The sequence below is a fragment of the Salminus brasiliensis genome, chromosome 13 (genome assembly GCF_030463535.1).
Source record: "Salminus brasiliensis chromosome 13, fSalBra1.hap2, whole genome shotgun sequence".
NCBI classification, from domain to species: domain Eukaryota; kingdom Metazoa; phylum Chordata; class Actinopteri; order Characiformes; family Bryconidae; genus Salminus; species Salminus brasiliensis.
The window spans coordinates 9,909,204-9,930,933 of record NC_132890.1 but is presented as its reverse complement, the minus strand read 5'-3'; the positions used below and the strand labels follow the sequence as shown (position 1 = coordinate 9,930,933).

The window sequence follows — 21,730 nt, the reverse complement described above, 5'->3', positions numbered from 1 at the left end:
GACCTGTATATAGACCACACTATGAATCCAAGCTTTAACTTCTGATCTTAAATGAGTGCTGTGATAATTACCGACTTATTTATTAGGACAGATGTTCTAATCAAGGTTTTGTGCCCCCAATCCGATCCAATAAACAGAGCATTTCTACCAGATTCCTAGCTGATCAGGCGTAATTGAAGAGTAAAGATGGGATAATGGAATAAAATATTTTGTCGTTTCACAACTACAAACCAACTGGGTGTTTTTGGCAGCCAGCAGAAAATAGACCAACATTTAATGGAAGAGTGGTTTAAATGACCCTCTTCCCTTTAGATCCTTAAAGACCTGTACGTTGTGAAGTGGGGCCTCCATGGAGCACATTAGTGACCCTTGACAGCCCATGGCTCTGGAGCACTTTTGGTAGATACTGACCACTGCACACTGGGAACTACCTACAAGACCTGATGTTTTGCTGATGCTCAGTCCCAGATTTGAAATGATCCTATTTACCTCCATCTCTCAATATGTTAAAATTTTTATTCATTGACAAGACTGTACTTGAGCAGAAGTAAAATACTGCCACTAACACAAGTTCTCAGGTACAAACCCTTGAACATATAGCTAACTGAGTAAAGGAGCATACAGACACTGACTCACCCCTGATCGGAATTCAGCTGCCAGTGTAGTTTTGGGGATCTTCATCCAGCCCGTGTTTCTCCCTGAGGTTGCTGCGCTGGCATGTGGTCACGTGACCAACACAGCCTCTTAAAAACGTCAGGGGGGGAAAAAACTGCTGGTTTTCCTTGACGGGTTTCCTCCGAGTTAAGAGTCACCTCAGTACTGATCCTGGAGAGTTAGTGAGATGTTCCTGGAGGTGTAAGAACCAGTCTTCCAGATCTAGCCACCCCCGAATCCAGATGTTGGGAGCAGCAACTTCGCAGCACTGGGCTGGAATGGCTTTGGTGAGATTCCCCTTCTCTCGGTGAGTGTTAAAGATGCTGTGCTCTCTCGGTTCTGTCAGCAAACACCTCGAAAGCATAAAAGGTGGCTCAAGTAGGCCACGGCATTTTGAGGGCAATGTTAGGAAGAGTGCTTTAAAATGTGTGCATTCAGAGCTTTAGGTTTTTGGACAACGTTAAGCCTAACTTTACACGTTAGCTTGCTGTCTAAGCGCCTCTGGCTGAAGACCCGAGCAGGAAATTGAACATCTGGCTCCTCTGCCCACAGCAGCTTTACCCCGAACCCTGTATTCTCCAAAAACTGCACTGGAAAACAAATAAGCACGATTTCTTCTTACCTGCAGTTCGTCTGTACTAGTAGAAGTAAAGTTCTGGACTAAAAATGAAGAAAAGGATGTTTGACACGCCCCCCCCCCCCCCCCCCCAAAAAAAAGATGATTTACAAGGAAAGTAGAAAATGATAAACTTACAAGCAAAAGCTAGTTTACAGTTTTAGACAGTCATCTGTAGTCAGATCTGCAGGGCTTGATAGTTTGAAAAGCACAAAACTTCCTCACGATACATCTGCCTCTGTTTAAATGAATTGTGCACATCCAACAGCAAAACATTAATATCATAACTGTAAAAAGATGAGGGCTATAGGCTACTTGTTGCTTCAGGGGCTGCATAACAGACCTTGTATTATAGAGTTGATAAAAGCAAGCATCTGCTGAGGCAGAACTTTTGGGAAAGTAATATCCTGTGTTGGGATACTCATGGTTTGGCCACAGAATCATGAAAAGGTTTTCGTGAAACAGAAAGAAACCTCATTGTATGGGTTTTACAATACTGTAACGCACAGCATGCGAAATAAGTTTGTCCAGACCCAGACAGAGAAATACCACTGTTAGAGATATCAAATGCATTTTGCCTTATACAGTTGCCTTATACAAATGACATGGCAGTATTGGGTTTCAGATTTTTTTTAAATCAACAAGAACAAACTTACCTAATTTGGCAGTGGTGGCTCAGCGGTTAGAGCGCCGGGCTATTGATAACAGGGTTGTGGGTTTGATTGCCGGGCTTGGCAAGCTGCCACTGTTGGGCCCTTGAGCAAGGCCCTTTACCCTCTCTGCTCCCCGGGCGCTGGAGTTGGCTGCCCACCGCTCTGGGTGTGCGTATTCACTGCCCCTAGATCACTAGTGTGTGTGTGTTCACTACTACAGATGGGTTAAATGCAGAGGACACATTTAGCTGTACACTGTACAGTGACAAATATGTGCACCTTTACCTTACCTTACCTTACCTTTGGATAATTGTTCCTTAGCAAGTTGCAGCTTGACCAGAAGCTTTTGGTAGCCATCAGCAAACTTCTAGCCATTCTTCTTGGCAAAATTGGGAAAGTTGGCACACCTAATCGTGTCTGAGTTTCAACTGTCTAGCTGTGGGTTTGAAGTTATGCTGAAGGATTGTGAGGTAGCCCTCTTTCATCATTATTTCAGAATGACAAAAATCTAATGTATCTTAAAAAACATTGTTGTGATTTTGCAGCATTTTTCCAAAACCCACCCCAAACACAATGTGAATCTCTAAAAGTCTGCTGTATTTTTGAATGATGTTTTGTTCAGCTGAAAATGAACAAACTACACGAACGATATCTATAACTCTTCTATTTTTAAAAGCTCATCATATAACTATATATTTTTAATACAAAGCCCCGCTGGTAACATCCCACATAAATAAAACTAAGTCATGGGAACAAGATAATTAAGGCGTAGCCACAACTTACAAAGCCCTGCTGGTGAAATAAAACTAATTTGTGGGAACAAGATAATTAAGTTGTGGCCACGACTTAGAGGATCAAGGTAATTAAGTCTGTACCTTATAATGTATTGTAAAGCTATTAAAACTCTTGGACATACAGTTGTTAATGGCAAATTGTTGTCTGATTATCTGCTCCTCTTCTGATACTATGTTTTATGTGTTCTAGGTGCTGCATTTTAAGTGTAGGACATGGGAAACGACTCATTACTAAATGAAAACATCTTAGCACCGACAGCCCTGCTTTTGTGAGGAATGGTCAGATCTTACAACAGGTCTTACAACATCAAGACTGTTTGCACTGGTCACTTAAAAGCACGGAGAGGAAAGTCATCCCAGCTGGAAGCAATCAAGATAACACTCACAGAAATGGATAAACATTGCTCCAAAACGCACTCTTATTGGATAGGAATCACAAGCAATAAGGGAATCCTGACATTATGATTAGATTACAAACTCCCTAGTTCCTAAATGTTGTAACTGAGAGACTGAGAATGAGGAGAATCCACATAAAGGGAGACGTGCTCTGCACATTGGTCCTGTTGGGGCTTCTCTGCATATTGTTGTACGCCCACCAGTCCTTAACACCCATCTGGGAGACAATGCGTATGGAGCATGGCTCTACCAGCTCCAGAACCCTCTTAGGAGCACCATCGAGGGGAGGGTCACTTCCTTCTAAGCCTCCCAATTTGCCCCAGTGTAATCCCGAGCCAAAACTGCCAGTGCAAGGCAAATCTAAGTCCCAGAGTAAATCTAAAGGTCAGAAGAACACAACGAAATCAAAGCAAAAAGACAAGAAAAGGAAAGCCACCACAACAAAAGACAATATCATGCCCACTCACCCACAATTTGACTTTGAGGATTACCTTCGCAAGAAGGACCAACGTGACTTTAGGATTCTGATTGACCAGCCAGAGAAGTGTTCTGGGCCTAAAGGTGCACCCTACTTGCTGATTGCCATCAAATCTGTTGCTGCAGACTTTGAGAAGCGTCAGGTAGTGCGACGTACCTGGGGACAAGAAGGTACAGTGCAGCATGGACAGACCATTAAGACCGTTTTTCTTCTTGGAGTGCCTCGAAATGTTACGGCGCTTCCACTGTGGGACAGGTTGCTGGAATACGAGAGCCACTATTTTAGGGACATTTTGCTGTGGGACTTTGAGGACACGTTCTTCAACCTAACGCTCAAAGAAACCCACTTCCTTCAGTGGGTCAACACAAGCTGCTCCAAAGTGAAGTTCATTTTCAAGGGCGATGCAGATGTCTACGTGAACATTGAGAACATACTTGAGATGTTAGATGGTAAACAGATCGATGAGGACCTTTTCGTCGGGGACATCATTGTCCATGCAAAACCCATTCGCAGGCGCAACAGTAAGTACTTTGTGCCTGAACTGATATATGGCCAAGGGCTTTACCCTTCGTATGCAGGTGGTGGAGGCTTTGTCATGTCAGGCCACACTGCTCTGAGACTGCACAAAGCCTGCAAGGAGGTGGAACTCTTCCCCATAGATGACGTCTTCCTGGGAATGTGTCTGCTCAGGATCGGTCTTCAGCCGAGCCGCCACGAGGGCTTCCGTACTTTCGGCATTGTGCGACCATCTGCAGCGCCCCACCTGCAGGTGTTCGACCCATGTTTCTACAGGGAACTGATGGTGGTGCACAGCTTAACTGTGCCACAGATCTGGCTCATGTGGAACCTCCTGCATGACCCTAGTGTACGCTGCCATTCCAGTCAGGGTCCGACAGCTCTGCCCTTTAAGTGGAGAGGTAGGATTTCTGCAGTAGCTAAAAGAGAGTCAAACGAGGATCCTGGAAAACATGACTATGGTATACAAGTCTTTGTCAAGCACTGACCGTTTGAGGCTTGGAATACTGTGAAATTTGAGTGGTGAAGGTTCGAAGACTTGAATCATTCATTGGTATTTGCAGTTTAAAGGTTTATATCAGAGGTTGAATCCAGTTTCCAGAATTGTCTGGAATTTTTATCCCACATCACATTTTGGCATCCCAGTAAACTATACATTACTGTATGGTGTTGTGAAATAAGGACAGACTGAGCAACTCCCTAGTGGTCTTGGTAGTCCTATTGTGTTTTTAAAAACCGGCACGGTACAAAAATCAATGATGTAACGGTTTGAACTCGTTGATTTACAATTGTCCAGGGTTGAGGTTTGGCCTGGACTAGTAACCACTGTGCTGTTTAGTCATTATGAATGTATTTGTATTTTGTAGGCTATACTGAGTGCTAGTGGTGTAACTGATCACGGATAATCCCTGTTGTGTACTGATCGGGACACACGTTAACTTTTTTTTGCCAGAAATTTAACCATAACAGTGTGGAATACAATTTTACTGCTGCTGTTACTTTTTACAGTAATAATTCTCTTAATCTGGATGCAGAGCTCTAGTGAAAACACAAAGACTGTCTATTACATTGAGCCACGAGAGCCATAAGACAACACAGCCACATGTCTGCAGCAACATCACTCTGGTGTGTGAGTGGAGAGCAGAGTTATATTAGTGTGAGGTGTGGGAGTCTCATACTCGACACGTGCTGAGAACTCCTCAAGTGAGTCAACCTCAAAAAGACAAACGTCACTATTAACTTTTATTGTGGAGCGCAAGCGAGGCAGTTGCACGCAGCTGCTACATCACAAACAGACCATGGCAAAATAAAAGTCACTAATACAAAAAACAAACTGTCAAAATGAAAGTCACTAATACAGTGTCAAAATAAATCACAAACCGTAAAGTCACGAATACAAAAAAAGTTCATTAATACAAGTGAACACTTGTCAATAATGCAAAGAACAAACGGTCAAAATAAAGATAATTAACACAAAACAAAATAATATCACAATTAAAGTCACTAATACAAACAAAAAAGTAACACTAAATACTTTTAATTATAATTGTATTAATGATAATAAGCCAAAATGACTGTCTCTCATTTTTCTCCTATTTTTCCTTTTTGCTGTTTCGAAAATGATCCAATCCTAACTGTGGGTTTTGTGATCCATTACACCACTACTAAGTTCCTTTTATGTTCATTTTACATAGTAAGCAGGTCCCCGATTTGTGTTGGTTAGATTGAGTTGCACTTGAAAAGAGTGATGGTAAGAAATATATTACATCTAAATTGTTTATGGATTTTGGCATCAACGCAATATTTTGGTCTACAACGACACTGCCACAGTTTCTAAAAACAAACTGCAGAGTCCAAGGACATCTCGGATCATATTTTATAAGGACAGTTAAGCCTCTGGGAACTGAGCCCATTTTGCCTTCTCAAAAACCACTGGCTGAGCAACTATGAGCTCTAATGACATATTGGATCCTGACTATTCTCAGAACTGAATCAGTCCACTGATTAACACTGTGAGTGTAAATGTGTGCTTACACTGATCAGCCATAACATTAAAACCACTACCAGGTGAAGTGGAGAAGCTGGTAAGGGGTAGGATCTACATATAAGCAGAAAGTGAAGAGTCAGTTGTTAAAAGTTGACGTGTTGGAAGCATGAGCTTCAATGAGCATTTTGGTATGCAGTGGTCAGTACGTCCCAAAAGTGGTCCAAAAAGGACAACCAGTGACAGGGTCACGTGGACCTAAGGCAGCACATTGATGCTCCACCTCAAGTTACTGGACTGAAAGGATTTGCTGCTGCTAACGTATTAGTGCCAGATACTACAGGATGCCTTTGGAGGTCTTATGGAGTCCAGGCCCCAACAGGTCAGCGCTGCGTTGGCAGCATGCAGAGGGATCATGACAAGATTAAACAGGAGGTTTTAAAGTTATGGCTGATGTTATGGTATATTTTATTGGTGTTTTCATATCTGCTGTTTTTCATATTGTAAACTGTGTTCTTTATCTGTGACACTCTGCTGTAGGATAATTCTCCTGTATTTCTATTCTATTGATATCTGTAGCCAAAACTAAGTGCATTAATGCAAGAACACTGAAACTGTTCCAGGTGGAGAAGCCTGTATGAAGCTTGTATGTATTAATTTAACCTTGTCGTGGAAAAGAAGGAAAAGAAAAAACTCCATCATTTCCCCCATATTTATTACATCCAGTCTTCAAATGTTACTTTTGTTGAACACACTGTAACAGTTTAATGAACAAAAGTCAATGCAGTTTATAAAATTGCAAATATTGTGGTTTCAGTAGACTAGACTAAAAAAAAAAAAAAAAACCCAAAACAAAAACAACAAAGGAAAAAAAAAACTAGTCACAGCATTTTTGCATGGGTTCAGAGGCCTTGTGCAAGCTTATAGCTGACCCTTTCATTGAATTATTTGCCACAGCTATAGTTATTGCTTTAAAAACAAATAAACAAACAAAAAAACAACAACAGATGCATGTCTGATAAATACTGATTTTCTAACGATGTTCTTTGATGACAAAATATCAGAGATACAAAACACCACATTGCAGTTAATCTGGATTCACAATTTTTAATTAAGGATCCCATTTCCAGAAATGGGTCAAAATGTACTAAATTCACAAAAAAATAATCACTTTAAAGGAAAGTAGAATGGGGGGAGGGGGGAGGAACATACAATATATAAGGGATACAATACATAGCATTAATATGCACATTACACTGAATGGAGTTTGTCCATTTCTAGATACAATCTTAAGGACAATCATTCATTCATTCATTCATTCATTCCGATGCAAAAATAGGAGAAAGTCTGAAGAGGAAATAAAATGAGCCAGAACCCAGTTTGATGAAAGTTAAGCATTCACTTGCTCCTGGCATTTAAAAAAGATCCACCTGAGAATTGGACAGGCAATCAGCCCATCAAACCACACTCTCCTAACAGTAACATTCTCTAAACGGTACGACTGCAGTGGTTGTGCTGCTTCTTTTCATAAATTCCTGGAAGAGTGAACATTTCCGAACTTGAGACTCCAGTTGTGCATGACATGAGGGTCCTCATTCAGGACTCAGACACTGGTAGAGTATAACCACGTACAGGTTAGATCATATGTTGCCAAATCAACGCGCACCTTTATGAATGCAAAAGCTATTCACAGGAATTTCAAACACATTTTTCTTTTTAGGAAAGTGCAAATTTTGTTCTGCAGAAACATCACAACCACCAGTTTGAACTTCAGGTCATAGAGGGCTGTCAGGCTAGAACCTTCAAATTTGGGCAATGAATGCAAACCTCCATCCCCCTCTAAACAACTGCATTACACCTATTGGTTTTGCTTTCATAGTTCAGCTAAATTAATAAATTATCATCGGATTTCCAACGCATGCCAAGCTAGCCCTTCATGAAGTGAGTTCAGAGACTATGGCCCCATTTACACCTGGCCAATTCATGCGTCTGGAGTATCAGGATTAGATCTGTAAACGCAGCCAAGACGTATTTAAACCAGATCCAAATTCGATCACTCAAACCACTTCAGGAGGTGGTCTGAGATGCATTTGAGCTACATGTTAAAGCATCCATCTCTCCAAGAAGCATTCTGCAACCAAAACTCCTCCCAGTACAGCAGAAACACCAGGAATAACTGTCTAGCAATGAGCAAATCTGCATATTCCGTCTCACACAGTGATTAGATTTTAGTCTGACTATGAGGGGCCGCAGAGTGTGATTGCATCTGGCCAAAATCGTATCACGATACAATCCAAATACAAGTCACATTAAGTGACCAGGTGTAAACAAGGTCTATGAGACTTTTCCTTGTACTTCCTTATTATGTAGCTATATTCCTGGAGCAAGAGGACGGCCACTATCTATAACGGACAGTCCATCAGTTTAGTTGTACATGCGCAACCATACACAAAGCAGTTCAAACAATTTCAGTTACAGAGGAAAAACCCAGAAGAAGACAGGCTCGGTGGGAGATGAGGCACAATGTTAACAGCGGTTCCGCTTTTTAAAGTTTTGTCATTTTATTTCGCTTGGTTTGATAAAATTCCAAAAAACAGCATCAACAGCAGCCTTCCATTGCAAATTATAGACCAAGTCAATGCAAAAAGGACAACAATGCCCAGGACTAGCCTGCATCACACACCGCAGAAGTCAGGAGGGGAGATGCAGTGGAGTGGCGTAGTGGTCAGCATTAGTGGAGGTTGATAGAATTACACAGCTGTCCATCTGAAGGCTCTGACGGCACAGTGATGGTAGAGTTAGGAGCATACCCGGAACCTCCGACTGTGCTGTAAGCACTTGAGTCATCTCCACTGTTGTGGAGCGTATTTGGGCCATCAGTCTCCATCAGTGATCAAACATGGCCTCTTTCCTCCACATTTAGAGAGAATAGCTGCTGCCACAGTGTCCACTCGAGGACCACGCACAACTCTCGCCGAGCAAATGACAATACATGGCGTATTTAACAACTACAGGAAAGTTTCAGACTTCAACTCAATCTGAACCCATGTGGTACCGCAAGCTTAAACGGACAAGACAAGAGAGCACACTATTTACAGATCTGTACATACACAGAAGCACAGCAGAGTGCTGCGGAAAGCCTCACGTCTATCTGGTACAGAAACAACACCAGACATCTTCTGTAGAGCAGAAACTAGGAGATAAAAGCTTGAAATCGGAAAGCACAGAGCGACAGAACGTGGCATATCCACTATTAAAATGCACTGAAGAGTAAAAGAGTATAATAAAAACAAGAGGGAGGGGGGGGGGGGGGCATTCCAGGGGGCAACAGAAACAAACAAAGAGGGAATGTTCGTTAAGGTCAAAGTCTGAGGATATTTTTAAAATGGACAGATAATCGTTGGTATTTCTTTGGCTAACATTTTGGCAAGAAACAAAATATCCTAAGAAGAGATTATGAGCTGAGAGAGAGGGAGAGATTATGAGAAGGTTATGAGATCAAATCCTCTGGCTGAAAACAGCGAGACGGCTCGGAAAGGGAGCGAGAAAGGTAGACGAGCAGAAAGAACTGCTGGAGATCCAGGTGGCAAAAAAGGGATGGATCAGTGGCTTTTCTGTCCTGCCAGAAGATCAGCGTAAAGAGCTCCATAATTCACAAGATATGGTTCTCTCCGTTCCACCACTCGCAACTTTCCCCTCTCGCACTCCCAAAATACCAATAGTCTTCAGTGGATAGAAAACAACTGTCAAGTAAATAAGGTGTGGTTTTCTTTAGTGCAAATGTTTAAAATAATAACAATAATAATGCTAATCACCTTAGTTCGCAATACGAAATATGACTGCCAACTTGACGTTAAGCTGAAGTTTGGGAGGTAAGCCGTGCTGTTGACTTGGGCCATGTACGGTGTATACGTCTGGGTCTCGGTTAGGTCCATCCAAAGTATGCAAGAAACCTCATGTGCCAAATAACCACGTTCGCAGCGATTAATCCACCAGTACACTCCCATACTGTGCAGTTCATTTGTGCTTGTAATTCTGTATGACACACTGCTAATCTTAAAACAAACAAATAAAAACAAAACAAAACAAAGCAACACTTTATTCATGCAATGGATGCAAAAGTTCTTGTACTTGTGTGTGTGGAGGGGTTTGACCCCACAGCCACTGCTGTGCTGAAATGAACTCAACTGAACTGAACTGAACTGAACGTGCGAACGTTTAAAGTGTTTAATGTGCAGCAGGGGAAATGGTGAAGAAATGCAGGTCACGTTTGCCCTTTGGTGTCAGTGTCTTGTGTGTGGGGGGAAAAAAGAAATGTACAAATCGAAAGCCATCTATCAGTATGTCCAGATGTGTGCGGGCACAGGTGTACGTGGGGTGGGCTGAACCTGCGGATGCAGGGCATTTGCTGGCTAGAGGGACGAGGGACGTAGGAGGAGAGAGGTACAGGCTTCCAGCAGCCTGTGTGTTAGGGGTAGGTTGCCAGGGAGGAGCATCCATGATGGCGTGCAGCAGAAGAGTTTTAGGGTGGGTGGGTGGTGGTGGTAGTAAGGGAGGGGTGCTTCAGGGAGAACTCCCAGCATGTAGTTCTTTAGCTCGTGTTACGACTGCAGTGATGGAAGGCACACTGCGCTGGTGGGCCCTACAGGGCGGGACGGGTTCCACAGGCACCTCAGTGGGTACCAGACTCGGCGCGGGGCAGGTTTCCAGGGCGAGGGGCTCCGTACAGGGTCACTGATGCTATGTGGTTGTTCTGCATCACCTGAGAGGGAAGAGGGATTAAGTTGTAAAGGAGGATATTTCACACAGTCTGTCCACAGTTGAGTATGAATAACTAATGAGTAAAAAAAAGACATTTTCAGACATTTTAACGTTGCGGGGGAAGAACAGCAAAAGCCCTGTTGTTCGCCTCAATGTAGCATTACACACTTGCTTAAAATTGCATCTTAAGAAAAGTACAAAGACGCTTACTCCAATATGGGTGCTTTTAAGATTTTTAGCTACATTTCCATTATTTTATGGAATTTGCCTGATGCTCTTAACCAGAGCTTTTGAAATACCTTACACAGGTAGGCTCACTGTTCATATGACATATCTGTGAGTAACCCACCCCGTAGTAACTCAAACAGAGGAAAGACAGGTGGAGAGGCAGGGTCAAAGGTAAAGTCAATTGAGGACTGAACTCAGTATAGACTAAAAACCTAAAAGTCCCTGATTTTTCCAAATATAAATGTTTGCTTGCATAGATGCCTATTATAAGGTACAGAAAACCAACTGTGATGCTGTTGGTTAATTATTGTCTCAGGAATTTTTTATTTTGCCAGTATGAGTGTGTTGGCTTCCATATCTATAAAGACTCTAGACCACATAAAACTGCAGTTAGAAGTCATAAACAGCAAAAGGCCTTAGTTTCCAGTGGGCCCCCTGTGGACCACTTTTCTGTCCTCACTATTGTAACAATCAAACCTATACCCTTGTATATACCTCAAAGATCATCCTCTGCAGCCCAAAGCAGAATGTGGAGCCAAAGGGGTTGGTGTTATTCGCAGATGATGACCTGAAAAGCATTGGATGATTAGGATCAAAACTACATTTCCAAAGAATACAAACATTACAAAGAACCTTTTAGTTTTCTTAAGGTTTTATGTTCCTTATCCATCACAGTTTAACACACTATAACACTGTAGTAAAACCAACTTCATATTAATGCCAGGCAGTAATTTTAAGTTTATATTTAGAAACAGTAACATGTCCAGTACTCTGGGTGTTGGTGAGAGCAAAGCCAGTCCTATTACACAGAATACTGGCACAGACAAGAGTGTCCATGCATAAAATCATAATCATTGAACAAGAATGAGCAGCTCTTTTGATTAACGGAAAACATTCATATTGTTTATTCTGTAGACCTTAAGAGCTTTGGCCAATTTTGTGATTTTCAGGCTTATCCCCATTCTGAATACTCAACATGCTGTAAATTTGTCAGAAAGATGACATTTCAGATTTGCCTTTTTAAATACATATGATTAATTATTATTTCTACAATATATTAACATGATTAAGATTCATGATTATTTCCTTCTTTCCTTCCAAGCTTTTTTTTAAGGTCTCTCTGACCTTGATGTTAAGCAATGCATCTTACCTATGAAGCACCACTGGTTTCTCCATCGGGTGTCCCAGTAACTCCTGGATCTGATCCCACTGAGTGGGGGGGGAAAAAACAGGTTCAGTACATTCCTAATAACAGACCCCAAAGCTTCTGCTACTCTAACATGGGAAACCCCACTCAGTACTGCAGACATACACTATATGGACATTGGTATTGGGACACCTGCTTAATCACAATTTCCTCTTATATTAGGGGTACTGATTTTATTCTGCTTTTGTTGGAGTAACTGTCTCTACTGTCCTAGGAGGCTCTCTATTAGATTTTGGAGGATCATTGCTGTGAGGATTTGATTGCCTTCAGCGACAAGAGCGTTAGGTAGGTCAGAATGTTGGATGATCACCACCCTACCTCATCCCAAACCCCCCAACTCAACCCAAAAGTATTGGAAGGCATGCCAACCATCATTCCAGAGAAAACAGTTCCACTGCTCCACAGCTCAATGCTAGGGGGCCTTAGACCCCACTAGTCCACGCCAGGCATTAGGCTCATGAGAACTGTGGTATCCATGCTGACTTCTGTATTTGGTATCTAGCTTCGGGTATCTTTAAGATTCTAACCTATACAAACTAGCTATTTTTTTTCTGAGTAAACAGTGAAACACTTTTGCTCTGGATGAAAGTGTCTGCTAAATACCCTAAAAGTGAATGTTCACCTGCTACAGAGAGTTCTATTCTATTGGGAAAACGTCTCTACAGGGACTAAACAAGTCGTAGCTGTGCGCATTTACACATCTGTGTCAGCAAGAAGTGCAACCTAAATTAGGTAAACACATTCATTAGAAGGGGTGTCCACAAACATGGTGTATATGTATGGGCTAGGTGCCGTCACCTTGCTGTAAGTGGTGAGGATGCAGTCTTCCCCCTGAGCATCAGCTCCATCTGAAAAACAACCACACTGCTAAGCATACCACAGTCCAGGCAGAACATCTGGTCCATTAGTAGCTATTAGAGTCAATGCTCTAGGGGATGCATAAAAATATCTTAAGAGAAAGAGCTGCATGAACACAACAGATTTTCACCCACCTTTTTTTATGATGAGTGGAATTTTAAAATCACATCGATGGTATCTAGAATCATGGAAAAGGTAAACACCAATTTATCTGCAGTTTGTTACAGTCTGTCATCAACAAAACTGAACAATTCAGCACATTATGGTGAATTGTATAAAGAATTGTATTGTATAAAGACTTCAGGTTTTAAGCCTTATTCAAGATTAATAATAAATAAATAAATATTTTTAGGAAATATTAACTAGCGTACAAGTGTTGCATGTGGAATATCTGTTGTCTTCCGATACTGAAACATTATCTTCAGTATTTTCACCAGAGAAACATCCCGAAAAAGTTTCTGTCAATTTCCTACTTTTGATCTACACCCCACAACTAGCCTTCCACATCCCTCACCTTGGGAAACAAACATCAGTCCAAACAGATGCAGCAACACAGCTAAAACAACTCACATGTTAAAATTGTAATGGCCAGGGTAGTTGGTGTGAAGAACAAACTTCTTTACCAGGTGAGTCACAGAGTCAAACAGTATGTCCTGAGGGGAAAAAGAGGACAACAAAGTATGATTTAGACAAAAATGGGAATTTGGAACTGACTGGCTGCAGGGTCAATGCCAACAGCAGCTCAGAAAACATTTACAAAACCATAACAAAATAATGATGCCACTCTGTGGTGTGTCTGACATCTGGTGTCAAATGTTATTGGTGTATAACTGATAATAGCTTTTCCATCCAATATTGGAATTATAGCCAGACAGTGGTGTTCAAATTCAATAAAATGGATGGCGTAGTGTATAAAACCACTGTATGCAGAAGATCGGATTTGATTTCCATCCAGGCAAGAATGTATACAGCAGCATTTAAGATATGGTGGCAACATTCTCAATGTTATACTCATTTGATATAACGGTCATGACCATGTAAAATTAAGAACTTCATTTTTCATAGTTAATATTATGTTTACATTAAAAATAAAAGTAATTCTCTGAACATGGTGATGCACAACAGATGGGGACATGCACTACCATGGCATTACTGAAGTAGCTGTAATGTGGGAGTTTTGGCCAGTTTTGGCCACTGTTTAAATTCCAAAAGAGCATTATGTAGGGTTCCCCCTACAATCAGAACATGTAATTTGGGATTTGAGCAATTGAGCAACCCTTCAACCTCACATACTTTGCACATGCATTTCTAGACAAGCCGGGAGAACCATCACTGAAGGTAAAATTACAGGATTTTACGCAAATATGGATTATGCAGCACTACATGGTTCACATGAGTGTTGCCCTATCCGTTTCACCAAAGTTACATAGTGCAGTCAGCTGCGTGCCAAGCCCAGAACCGCAACAATAGAGATGCTATTTACCCTTTTACAGGTCTATGGAGCATCACAGTAACTGAAGCTGCTATGGTAAGGTTACATAATGTTGTGAAATATTGTTCAAAAGTGTGTGTTTGCTGTTCATAACCAGGTATATTTAGAGGTCTAACAATTAAGTGGCCATCTTTCTATTTTCTATTGCTGATCCATTGAACAATATGGAATACCCAGTTTGCTGTTGCTCATGTATCATCATACAAACACAGCATAATTCTGTTTCTCAGTGCACTTCAAATATGGATTACAACGCTCATACATGCAAAAACGTTTTTAAAAACCCGTCACTTAATGAGATTAGAATCTAGATTGTGTCCTAATAAGAAGACACAAGCGTTTACACTTGGTTGTCCAATGAGTCCGGTTAGTCAAATTGAAATCCTAATGCTGTGTGGAATGGAATATGCAAATACACTCGATGCACTGCAATAACTACTAGCATTTTGGCTGTATTGAGAGGGGTTTTGGTTGTCAACTGCGCTTTGGAGAGACGGATGTGTTCACACTGCTATAATATGTAGCTCCAATGCAGATTTGTATCTGTTTTAGATGCGTCTTGGGTGCGTTGAAGGAACCAAGCGTAAATGGGGTCTATAGTCAGTCACTTAAATCAGTTACTGTTGACCAAAACATTCCATATTGTTGCATCCCGAGTCCAAGCTCCAGGACACTACAAGAAAACTGCTAAATTTCTGTCAACAACACTCACCACTCCCAGGGTGAAGTAGTTAAAGAAGTAGTCATTACACTTGGACGGGACTTGCTTGTGAGGAGAAGGAGAGTGGATCTTCATCTAAAATGCAAGGTAGAAAGATGTTGAAGAAACACATGGAAATCTCCCTACATGCTTCTCAACCAAACAAAGGCTGAAACTAGCACTGAATTGTCCTAGCTTCACTACCTTATCCTCAGACTTGTAGAAGACCTTGTGTGGAGAGCCCAGAGCACTCAGGACGTCTTGACATGAATCCCCAAAGTAGATGTTCCTTTCCATGGCCCGTACTTTCGCATCAGCCATCACTCCTGGACCACATCCTGAGAAAGAACAGGCAACTCTGGGAAACTGTTTGATGCACAGCGCCTCTTAGTGGCATGGAAGAAACAAAATGTTTTAGATAACTCACTTTTAGTGAGTATTTTGAACCATTAAGAGATAAAACTGCTTTTACCTGCTTTACCTACTACAATGCCTTAAAATACCACGGTATGAAAGCAGGTGAGCAAGAGATCATTAGCATCAACATGGCAACATTTGTACCTGCAGTGAGGAGTCGCAGTCTCAGGCCCAGTGGACCCGTCCCATCCCTCAGAACATCTACGCATTCAGCATACACATTACCCAGAAAACAGGCTAGGGGCATCACTGGAGCCCTGAGGGAGAGAGAGACACACAGAGTGCAAAAAGAGAGAGAGAGAGAGAGAGAGCACAATCCGAGAGAGAATAAGAGAAAGAGAGTGTGCTTAAGTGTTTGCTGCATTAAGACAATTCAACATCCTGGTGATTTAAGCACCTGAAAGCAAATAGCAAATCAAATACTACTCCAAAGTTGATGACTGCACACAGCAACTAATGTACTGTGTATATATAAAAAAAAATATATATACAGTAGCTTTACTTTGCCCCTCTTTGATTGTACTCGTGCACATAGCTATCCCACTAGATATTGTGCTAGACATAGAGCTTTGGGGTATTTATTTGTCCTCATAACTGGGGGTGTACAAAAAAAAACTGATATGTCGAAGTAGTGAAAATGTATTTGCAGTACTTCTCAGTAGTACTTTAGTAATTCTCAAAAACACAGTATTGATTTTTAATTAATAGCTTGCATGCAAAGACTGCTTACAGTACCACAAATCTTGCCAATCCACAGCCCTACATGTAACACACATTTCATGGATCAAAGCAATGAGACACAGTAAGGATTTCAGATCATTTGCTAAAAGGAATTAATCCAAGTGAATCTGGTCTCTGTCTCACACACACACACACACACACAGAGCTCTTACTTGGTCTCTTGAAGGTTGTTTCCAGTGTAAATGTACATCCGTTTGACTGTAGCCCCATGAGGAATCTGCAGGGAGGCCAAGCCATGGGCAAAGTTAGGCTGTCAAGGCAAAACAACTAGGAGTAATGGTGTGCTGGTGTAGGTGTTGCTTTATAGCAAACAAGGCAAGGAAAAAAAAAGCTGGCACATTCACAGAGTAGCATTATCAAGCAGCTAATTTTAGCAAAGGCATTTAAAAAGCATAAAAAACTAATTTCTTCATCTGTCTGTAGTAAGGCAATATTTGGTCTAATCTGTGGCCACCTGTTCCCCTCAAAGTTTCTTCCCACCACTTCCCCTGCGAGCTGCTCACTAGGGGCTTGGACTCGAATCTCATTAAAACTGCTTTGTGAGAATGCTGTTAATAAAAGCGCTACATAAGTAAGCTTGACTTGGAGTGACAGTTTTAGCTGGCCAGTATTATCGGCCTATAGTGTCGAATAGAGCAACAGATAAATACCAGCTTATAATGATATCAGCAGCAAGTAAAAAAAAGAATCTACAAGAAGAAAATGGCTACAAATACAACTATCAACAACAAAGGATGTTTTAGATGTAATCTAGACCATTTTTGATATGGAGAAAATCACAGCGCATAAATCTACAGACTGAAAAATGTTATAAGTGCTGGACTAACTGGACTGAGTTTGCAGCAGATTTTTTGACAGCTTTGCTTGCTAGGTAACATGAAAACTGTGAAACTCACATTTTTTTAATTGATTTTGAATTGTCTGGTTTTACTGTTGTTTAATATTTTTGGTTTTACACAGCCTTACCTAAAAAAAAGGTACTGGAAAGCGGACAATACTAAAATATAATAAAATTGTGAATGTACAGCATATTGCTATTCAAATTATATATGTGTGGTTTTGTTTTTTAATATAATGTCACAAATGTTCTACTCTATGTTCTACTCTCAACTCAGCCATGGGCAGCTGAAAATTTTAATAATTGATGCCCACAAAGCAGAAAAAGGCAATTAGAAGATAGCAAGGCGTTTTCAGGTATCAGAGTCCTCCAGAGTTTGTAGTGTAATTTTAAAATAGCTGTTAACCCGTATGACTTTTATAAAGGCAAGTTAACCCCCTCCAGTGAGAGCATAAATAATATTAATGGAAGTGTGAAAAAAAAGAAAACCTTTCCTGCATCCTCAAAATCAGCGTCAGACATTTTCACACAGATCATCTAATCTATTAGTTGAGAAACCCTGATTGTGGCCCTCTTTTAGCTTGTAGCTTTAGAATGCTTTTAAAGCAATACCTTCATCAGACCATGCTATGCTTACAAGAGACCTATTGGTAAATCAATGAGCAGAAGACAAACAAAAGCAACTGCAAATGCAAAGCAGAAGTCCCTCTCACGATTTTTCTGTAACAAGAATCTATAAGCAATATAATCAAGAATGAGAGCCTATAACTGGGGAGGACCTGTTGACTGTATATTTAATAAAAATTAGATATACAGTAATTGGTTAGAACATGCAGCCACTATTGAGTTTATCATGCTTTTGTTGGTCTCAGCTGTTCAGGAAAGGCTTTGGTGCATTGCTGTGAGGATTTGACTGCATTCAGTGACAAGAGTGCTAGTGAGGTCAGGATGTTGGATGATCACAACCACCTCTCAGACCCAACTCATCCCAAAAGTATTGGATGGAGCACCACCTCTCATTTCTCAACACCAGAGGACACATTTCCACTGCTTCACAGTTCAATGCTGTGGGACTTTATACCCCCATAGCCCACACTAGAGTATTGACAATACATCTCTACAGGGACTAGACGAGCTGTGTGTGCATTTTCTTGACATTTGGGTCAGCAAAGGGTGCAACCTTAAACAGCTGAATGCATTCATTAGAATGGGTGACCACAAACATTTGGAGCAGTGCCGACTGGGGTTTTTTGGCTAGCTTACCTCATACTTGGGGGCTTCACTCCATGAATCTAGCTGAAAGGAAAAGGAGAGGCCGCGGAAGTTCAGATGGAAGAGCTGTTCTGCAGCATTGTAGACTGGGCACAAAGCAAAAACACAAAACACAAAAAGAGAATAAATTAAACCTAAATTAAAACCTCCTCTCTGAAACAGTTAGCATGCATTCTCATGTAAAACAGGATCATTTTAAAACAGCTATTTTATCACCATCAACATTAAATATATACATTAAAAATGTGGGGTTTTGGATAATAAATTAAGTGCCTATATTTGCATGATTGACCTCAAGCCCTTTGTTCCCATCACCACCACTGTTAAGAACATCGGTACGTGTTTTTTCAATGCTACATTTAAGAGTAAGCAACAGTAAACAACTGTCCTGCACAGAAATGAATGACAAAATCTTTGGGTTTTGAGATTTCCCTTTAAGACCAGTAGAGAAAGACTGAAAGCTTTACCTCCTGGATGAGTAGCGCCAAAGGATTGGTCAATCTGCTCAATGGTAGGTGCTATTGCCTGAGAGTTAAAATGTACTCCACTGTAAGACAAGGAGGAAGCAGTTACGTTTGTCCGTGCAGTACCGAGGCGACACACCAACACTTGAAGTAAAACTATGAGCATTTGTCCAGCAGATGGTGCCGCATCCCAATAAGCCTCTTGTGCGACTCTCATGCATTTTTCAAAAGATCTGTTTAACATAGAACAAGTTGCCATTTCACTGGCCAGTGAATGAACAAGCGTGTCTTGGTGATAACATTTTACACACAAGTGCACCGTTGTCAGTGACCTATTTCTGCTTGGCGGTGCTCTTCTCCTCCTTCCAGGTGGAGAGAATATTTAGGCCTCAAACTGATATGCTCACAGATAGACATTTTCAATAAATTCACTTACCAGTATTTCAGTTTCACTTTGCTCAAGTCGTACACTTCAATTACCTGCAAACACCAACACCCATTTAGTGAATATCGTTGCTGTCCAATTACAAGTAATTTGGAGTAATTTGGAGCATTTCTATTAGTCCATTAATCCAGAATTATTGACACAGTGTACAGAACAGACACAGGGCTTGAATGATGGAGAAAACTAAAATGATTTTCATTGGACAGCGGCGGTATGACAACCTTCTTTTTTTTTTTTTAAGACACACACACAAACAATTTGTCCCCAACCTTCAGTCTCTGGTTGCAGGCGTCAAACAGCAGTTTAATTCCATCCTGAGTCAAGTTGAGTATGAGGTCGTGACTGAGTGGCATCTGCAAGAACAACAGGTTAGACTGGGGGAGGGGATGCAAATGAGTCAAGAGGCAGCCAGAGACACCAGTTAGACACACAGCTATGTATTATTCATTTTCACTTCAACCTGTTAAACGGCAACTACTTCTGGCCAAACACCAGATTTGCTTGCCCATCCATTTTTCTCACACATTAATAACGCTCTGCTACGTCTTACTTGTTCGCTGTAGAGCACCTGGACATTCTTGATGATTCGGCAGTGCTTCTGTAAGATGGAAATGGCCTGGGCCAATGGCATCCCTTCAAACAGATACAGGGGCAGGCAGTGAGGTGTTTGCACACATGTGCACCAGAACAGAAGCGATCAGATCAACAGAGAGTAACAGTTAGGCAATATGTGAAGCACTGAGTGCATGAGGGACATGAGGGACATGAGGTACTTCAACCTTTGTTCTGTGGGATTTCCACGGTCGCCTTGAACACGTTTTCTTACCTAATGCGAATTCCCATTGTTCATTTCCCAAAGATCGCTCAGGAACCACCTCCAGATCCAGCATTGGGTTTTCAACGAGGTTCTCCGACTGTGCCAGATCTGGACCTGTCCTCTCACTAAACACTGACTGACTGAGTGACTGAGTGACTGACTGACTGACTGAGTGAGTGAGTGAGAGAGAGAGAGAGAGAGAGAGAGACGGACTCCTGTTACACAGTAGCTTTTAGCTCCGCCTCTCTTATAGGAGACAACACTCAACGTCGCGTCGTGGACAACACTGTAAATGCTACACACGTCCGAATAATCTCGAATAATCGAATAAGTTAACGTCAAGTTACCCTCCTATTTCACTTTCCCACGTTCAACTAAATAAATAATAACGTGATGGGAAAGTAACTACTACTACTATTACTACTCTACCCAAACCCACGTACTAGAAACACGGTCAAAAATGATCGACTCTGTAAAAACACATAAAAGCGTGTTAATAAATATGATCGGATCGCCAGCAGGAATCCAACGGCAAACTTAGCTTAACCTAGCGAGCTAACTATAGCTAACTTAACGGCGCAGGTTGTCTGCTCTCCTGCCAGACTATATCCTAGCTACTAGCTAAATATGGGCGATCTTACAGTCTTACAGTGAAAGAAAACAAGCGAGTCCGCTTAAAAACCCAACCCGCTGAAAGTCGGCGGTTACACGGCAGCTCTGAACTCCGAAGTCGAGGACTGCCAAACTTATAACCAGATATCCAGTCCGATGATGCAATCCAGCCCCGTCTCCTAAACTGAAAACACGGCAGCTGTCGCTTCTCACCAACAATGAGAAAAACACCGCTATTCTTCAGCCTGTCGCATTTCTTCACATAAATAACACAACTGGCTCTGCCCCCCGCTCGAAGGTTCGGGCTACCGCCGCTCCTCTAAACCCGCTAACAGTAGCTGCCCCGGAGCAGACAGGTCTGGGAGCCCTGCGCCGCCTCGCCTTGTTGTTTTTCTCTTTTCTCAGCTCGGGATTCAGCAGCAGCAGCAGCAGCAGCGGCGGCGGCGGACAGGCAACACCGACAACCCGCGCCTCATCACACCGCTCTCCTCTCCGCCTTCTTCAGGGGCTCTGCGCCGCGCTGTCGCCGTGCTGCGTATAGCCGGGCCGTGTTTCAGTGTGTGTCCGAAGCCGAGTGCCCACTCGGGGAGAGAAGAATAAAGAGCCCCGCTCAGCTCCCACCGCAACTTCCATCAAAAACACCAACATCAGCTGATGCTTCAGCTTCCTGTGCGGCGGCACGAGCACTTCCTGCGGTGCGTTTTCAAACTAACAGTCATTTCAGAGGCTGCTAGATATGTCCACAATTTCATTTAATTTAATCTATTATATTTAACAGTTCGACTGA

At 41.8% G+C, this 21,730-nt stretch overlaps 2 protein-coding genes across 2 annotated transcripts; one reads left to right on the top strand and one right to left on the bottom strand.

The window, feature by feature from the left end:
* The first annotated feature begins 766 nt into the window (after nucleotides 1–766).
* b3gnt9 (UDP-GlcNAc:betaGal beta-1,3-N-acetylglucosaminyltransferase 9) lies at nucleotides 767–7,088 on the top strand. The gene is made up of 2 exons (XM_072695733.1): nucleotides 767–961; nucleotides 2,908–7,088. The coding sequence occupies exon 2, from the start codon at nucleotides 3,233–3,235 to the stop codon at nucleotides 4,592–4,594; it is 1,362 nt and encodes a 453-aa protein (XP_072551834.1). The 5' UTR covers nucleotides 767–961; nucleotides 2,908–3,232; the 3' UTR covers nucleotides 4,595–7,088.
* On the bottom strand, nucleotides 6,790–21,595 carry phaf1 (phagosome assembly factor 1). The gene is made up of 16 exons (XM_072695734.1): nucleotides 20,341–21,595; nucleotides 20,065–20,147; nucleotides 19,784–19,867; nucleotides 19,506–19,549; nucleotides 19,073–19,152; nucleotides 18,597–18,691; nucleotides 16,648–16,712; nucleotides 15,899–16,011; nucleotides 15,542–15,675; nucleotides 15,350–15,433; nucleotides 13,716–13,798; nucleotides 13,280–13,323; nucleotides 13,086–13,135; nucleotides 12,231–12,289; nucleotides 11,576–11,648; nucleotides 6,790–10,853 (listed from the first exon to the last, which is right to left on the bottom strand). The coding sequence occupies exons 1-16, from the start codon at nucleotides 20,402–20,404 to the stop codon at nucleotides 10,764–10,766; spliced, it is 1,245 nt and encodes a 414-aa protein (XP_072551835.1). The 5' UTR covers nucleotides 20,405–21,595; the 3' UTR covers nucleotides 6,790–10,763.
* Nucleotides 21,596–21,730: the final 135 nt, after the last annotated feature.

Coding starts and splice junctions, on each gene's coding strand:
- b3gnt9 (XM_072695733.1), top strand. CDS start 3,233: ATGAGGAGAATCCACATAAAGGGAGACGTGCTCTGCACATTGGTCCTG.
- phaf1 (XM_072695734.1), bottom strand. CDS start 20,404: ATGCTGGATCTGGAGGTGGTTCCTGAGCGATCTTTGGGAAATGAACAA. Junction 20,148..20,340: donor ACAATGGGAATTCGCATTAG/GTAAGAAAACGT, acceptor ATCTGTTTGAAG/GGATGCCATTGGCCCAGGCC. Junction 19,153..19,505: donor AAAGTGAAACTGAAATACTG/GTAAGTGAATTT, acceptor CTTGTCTTACAG/TGGAGTACATTTTAACTCTC.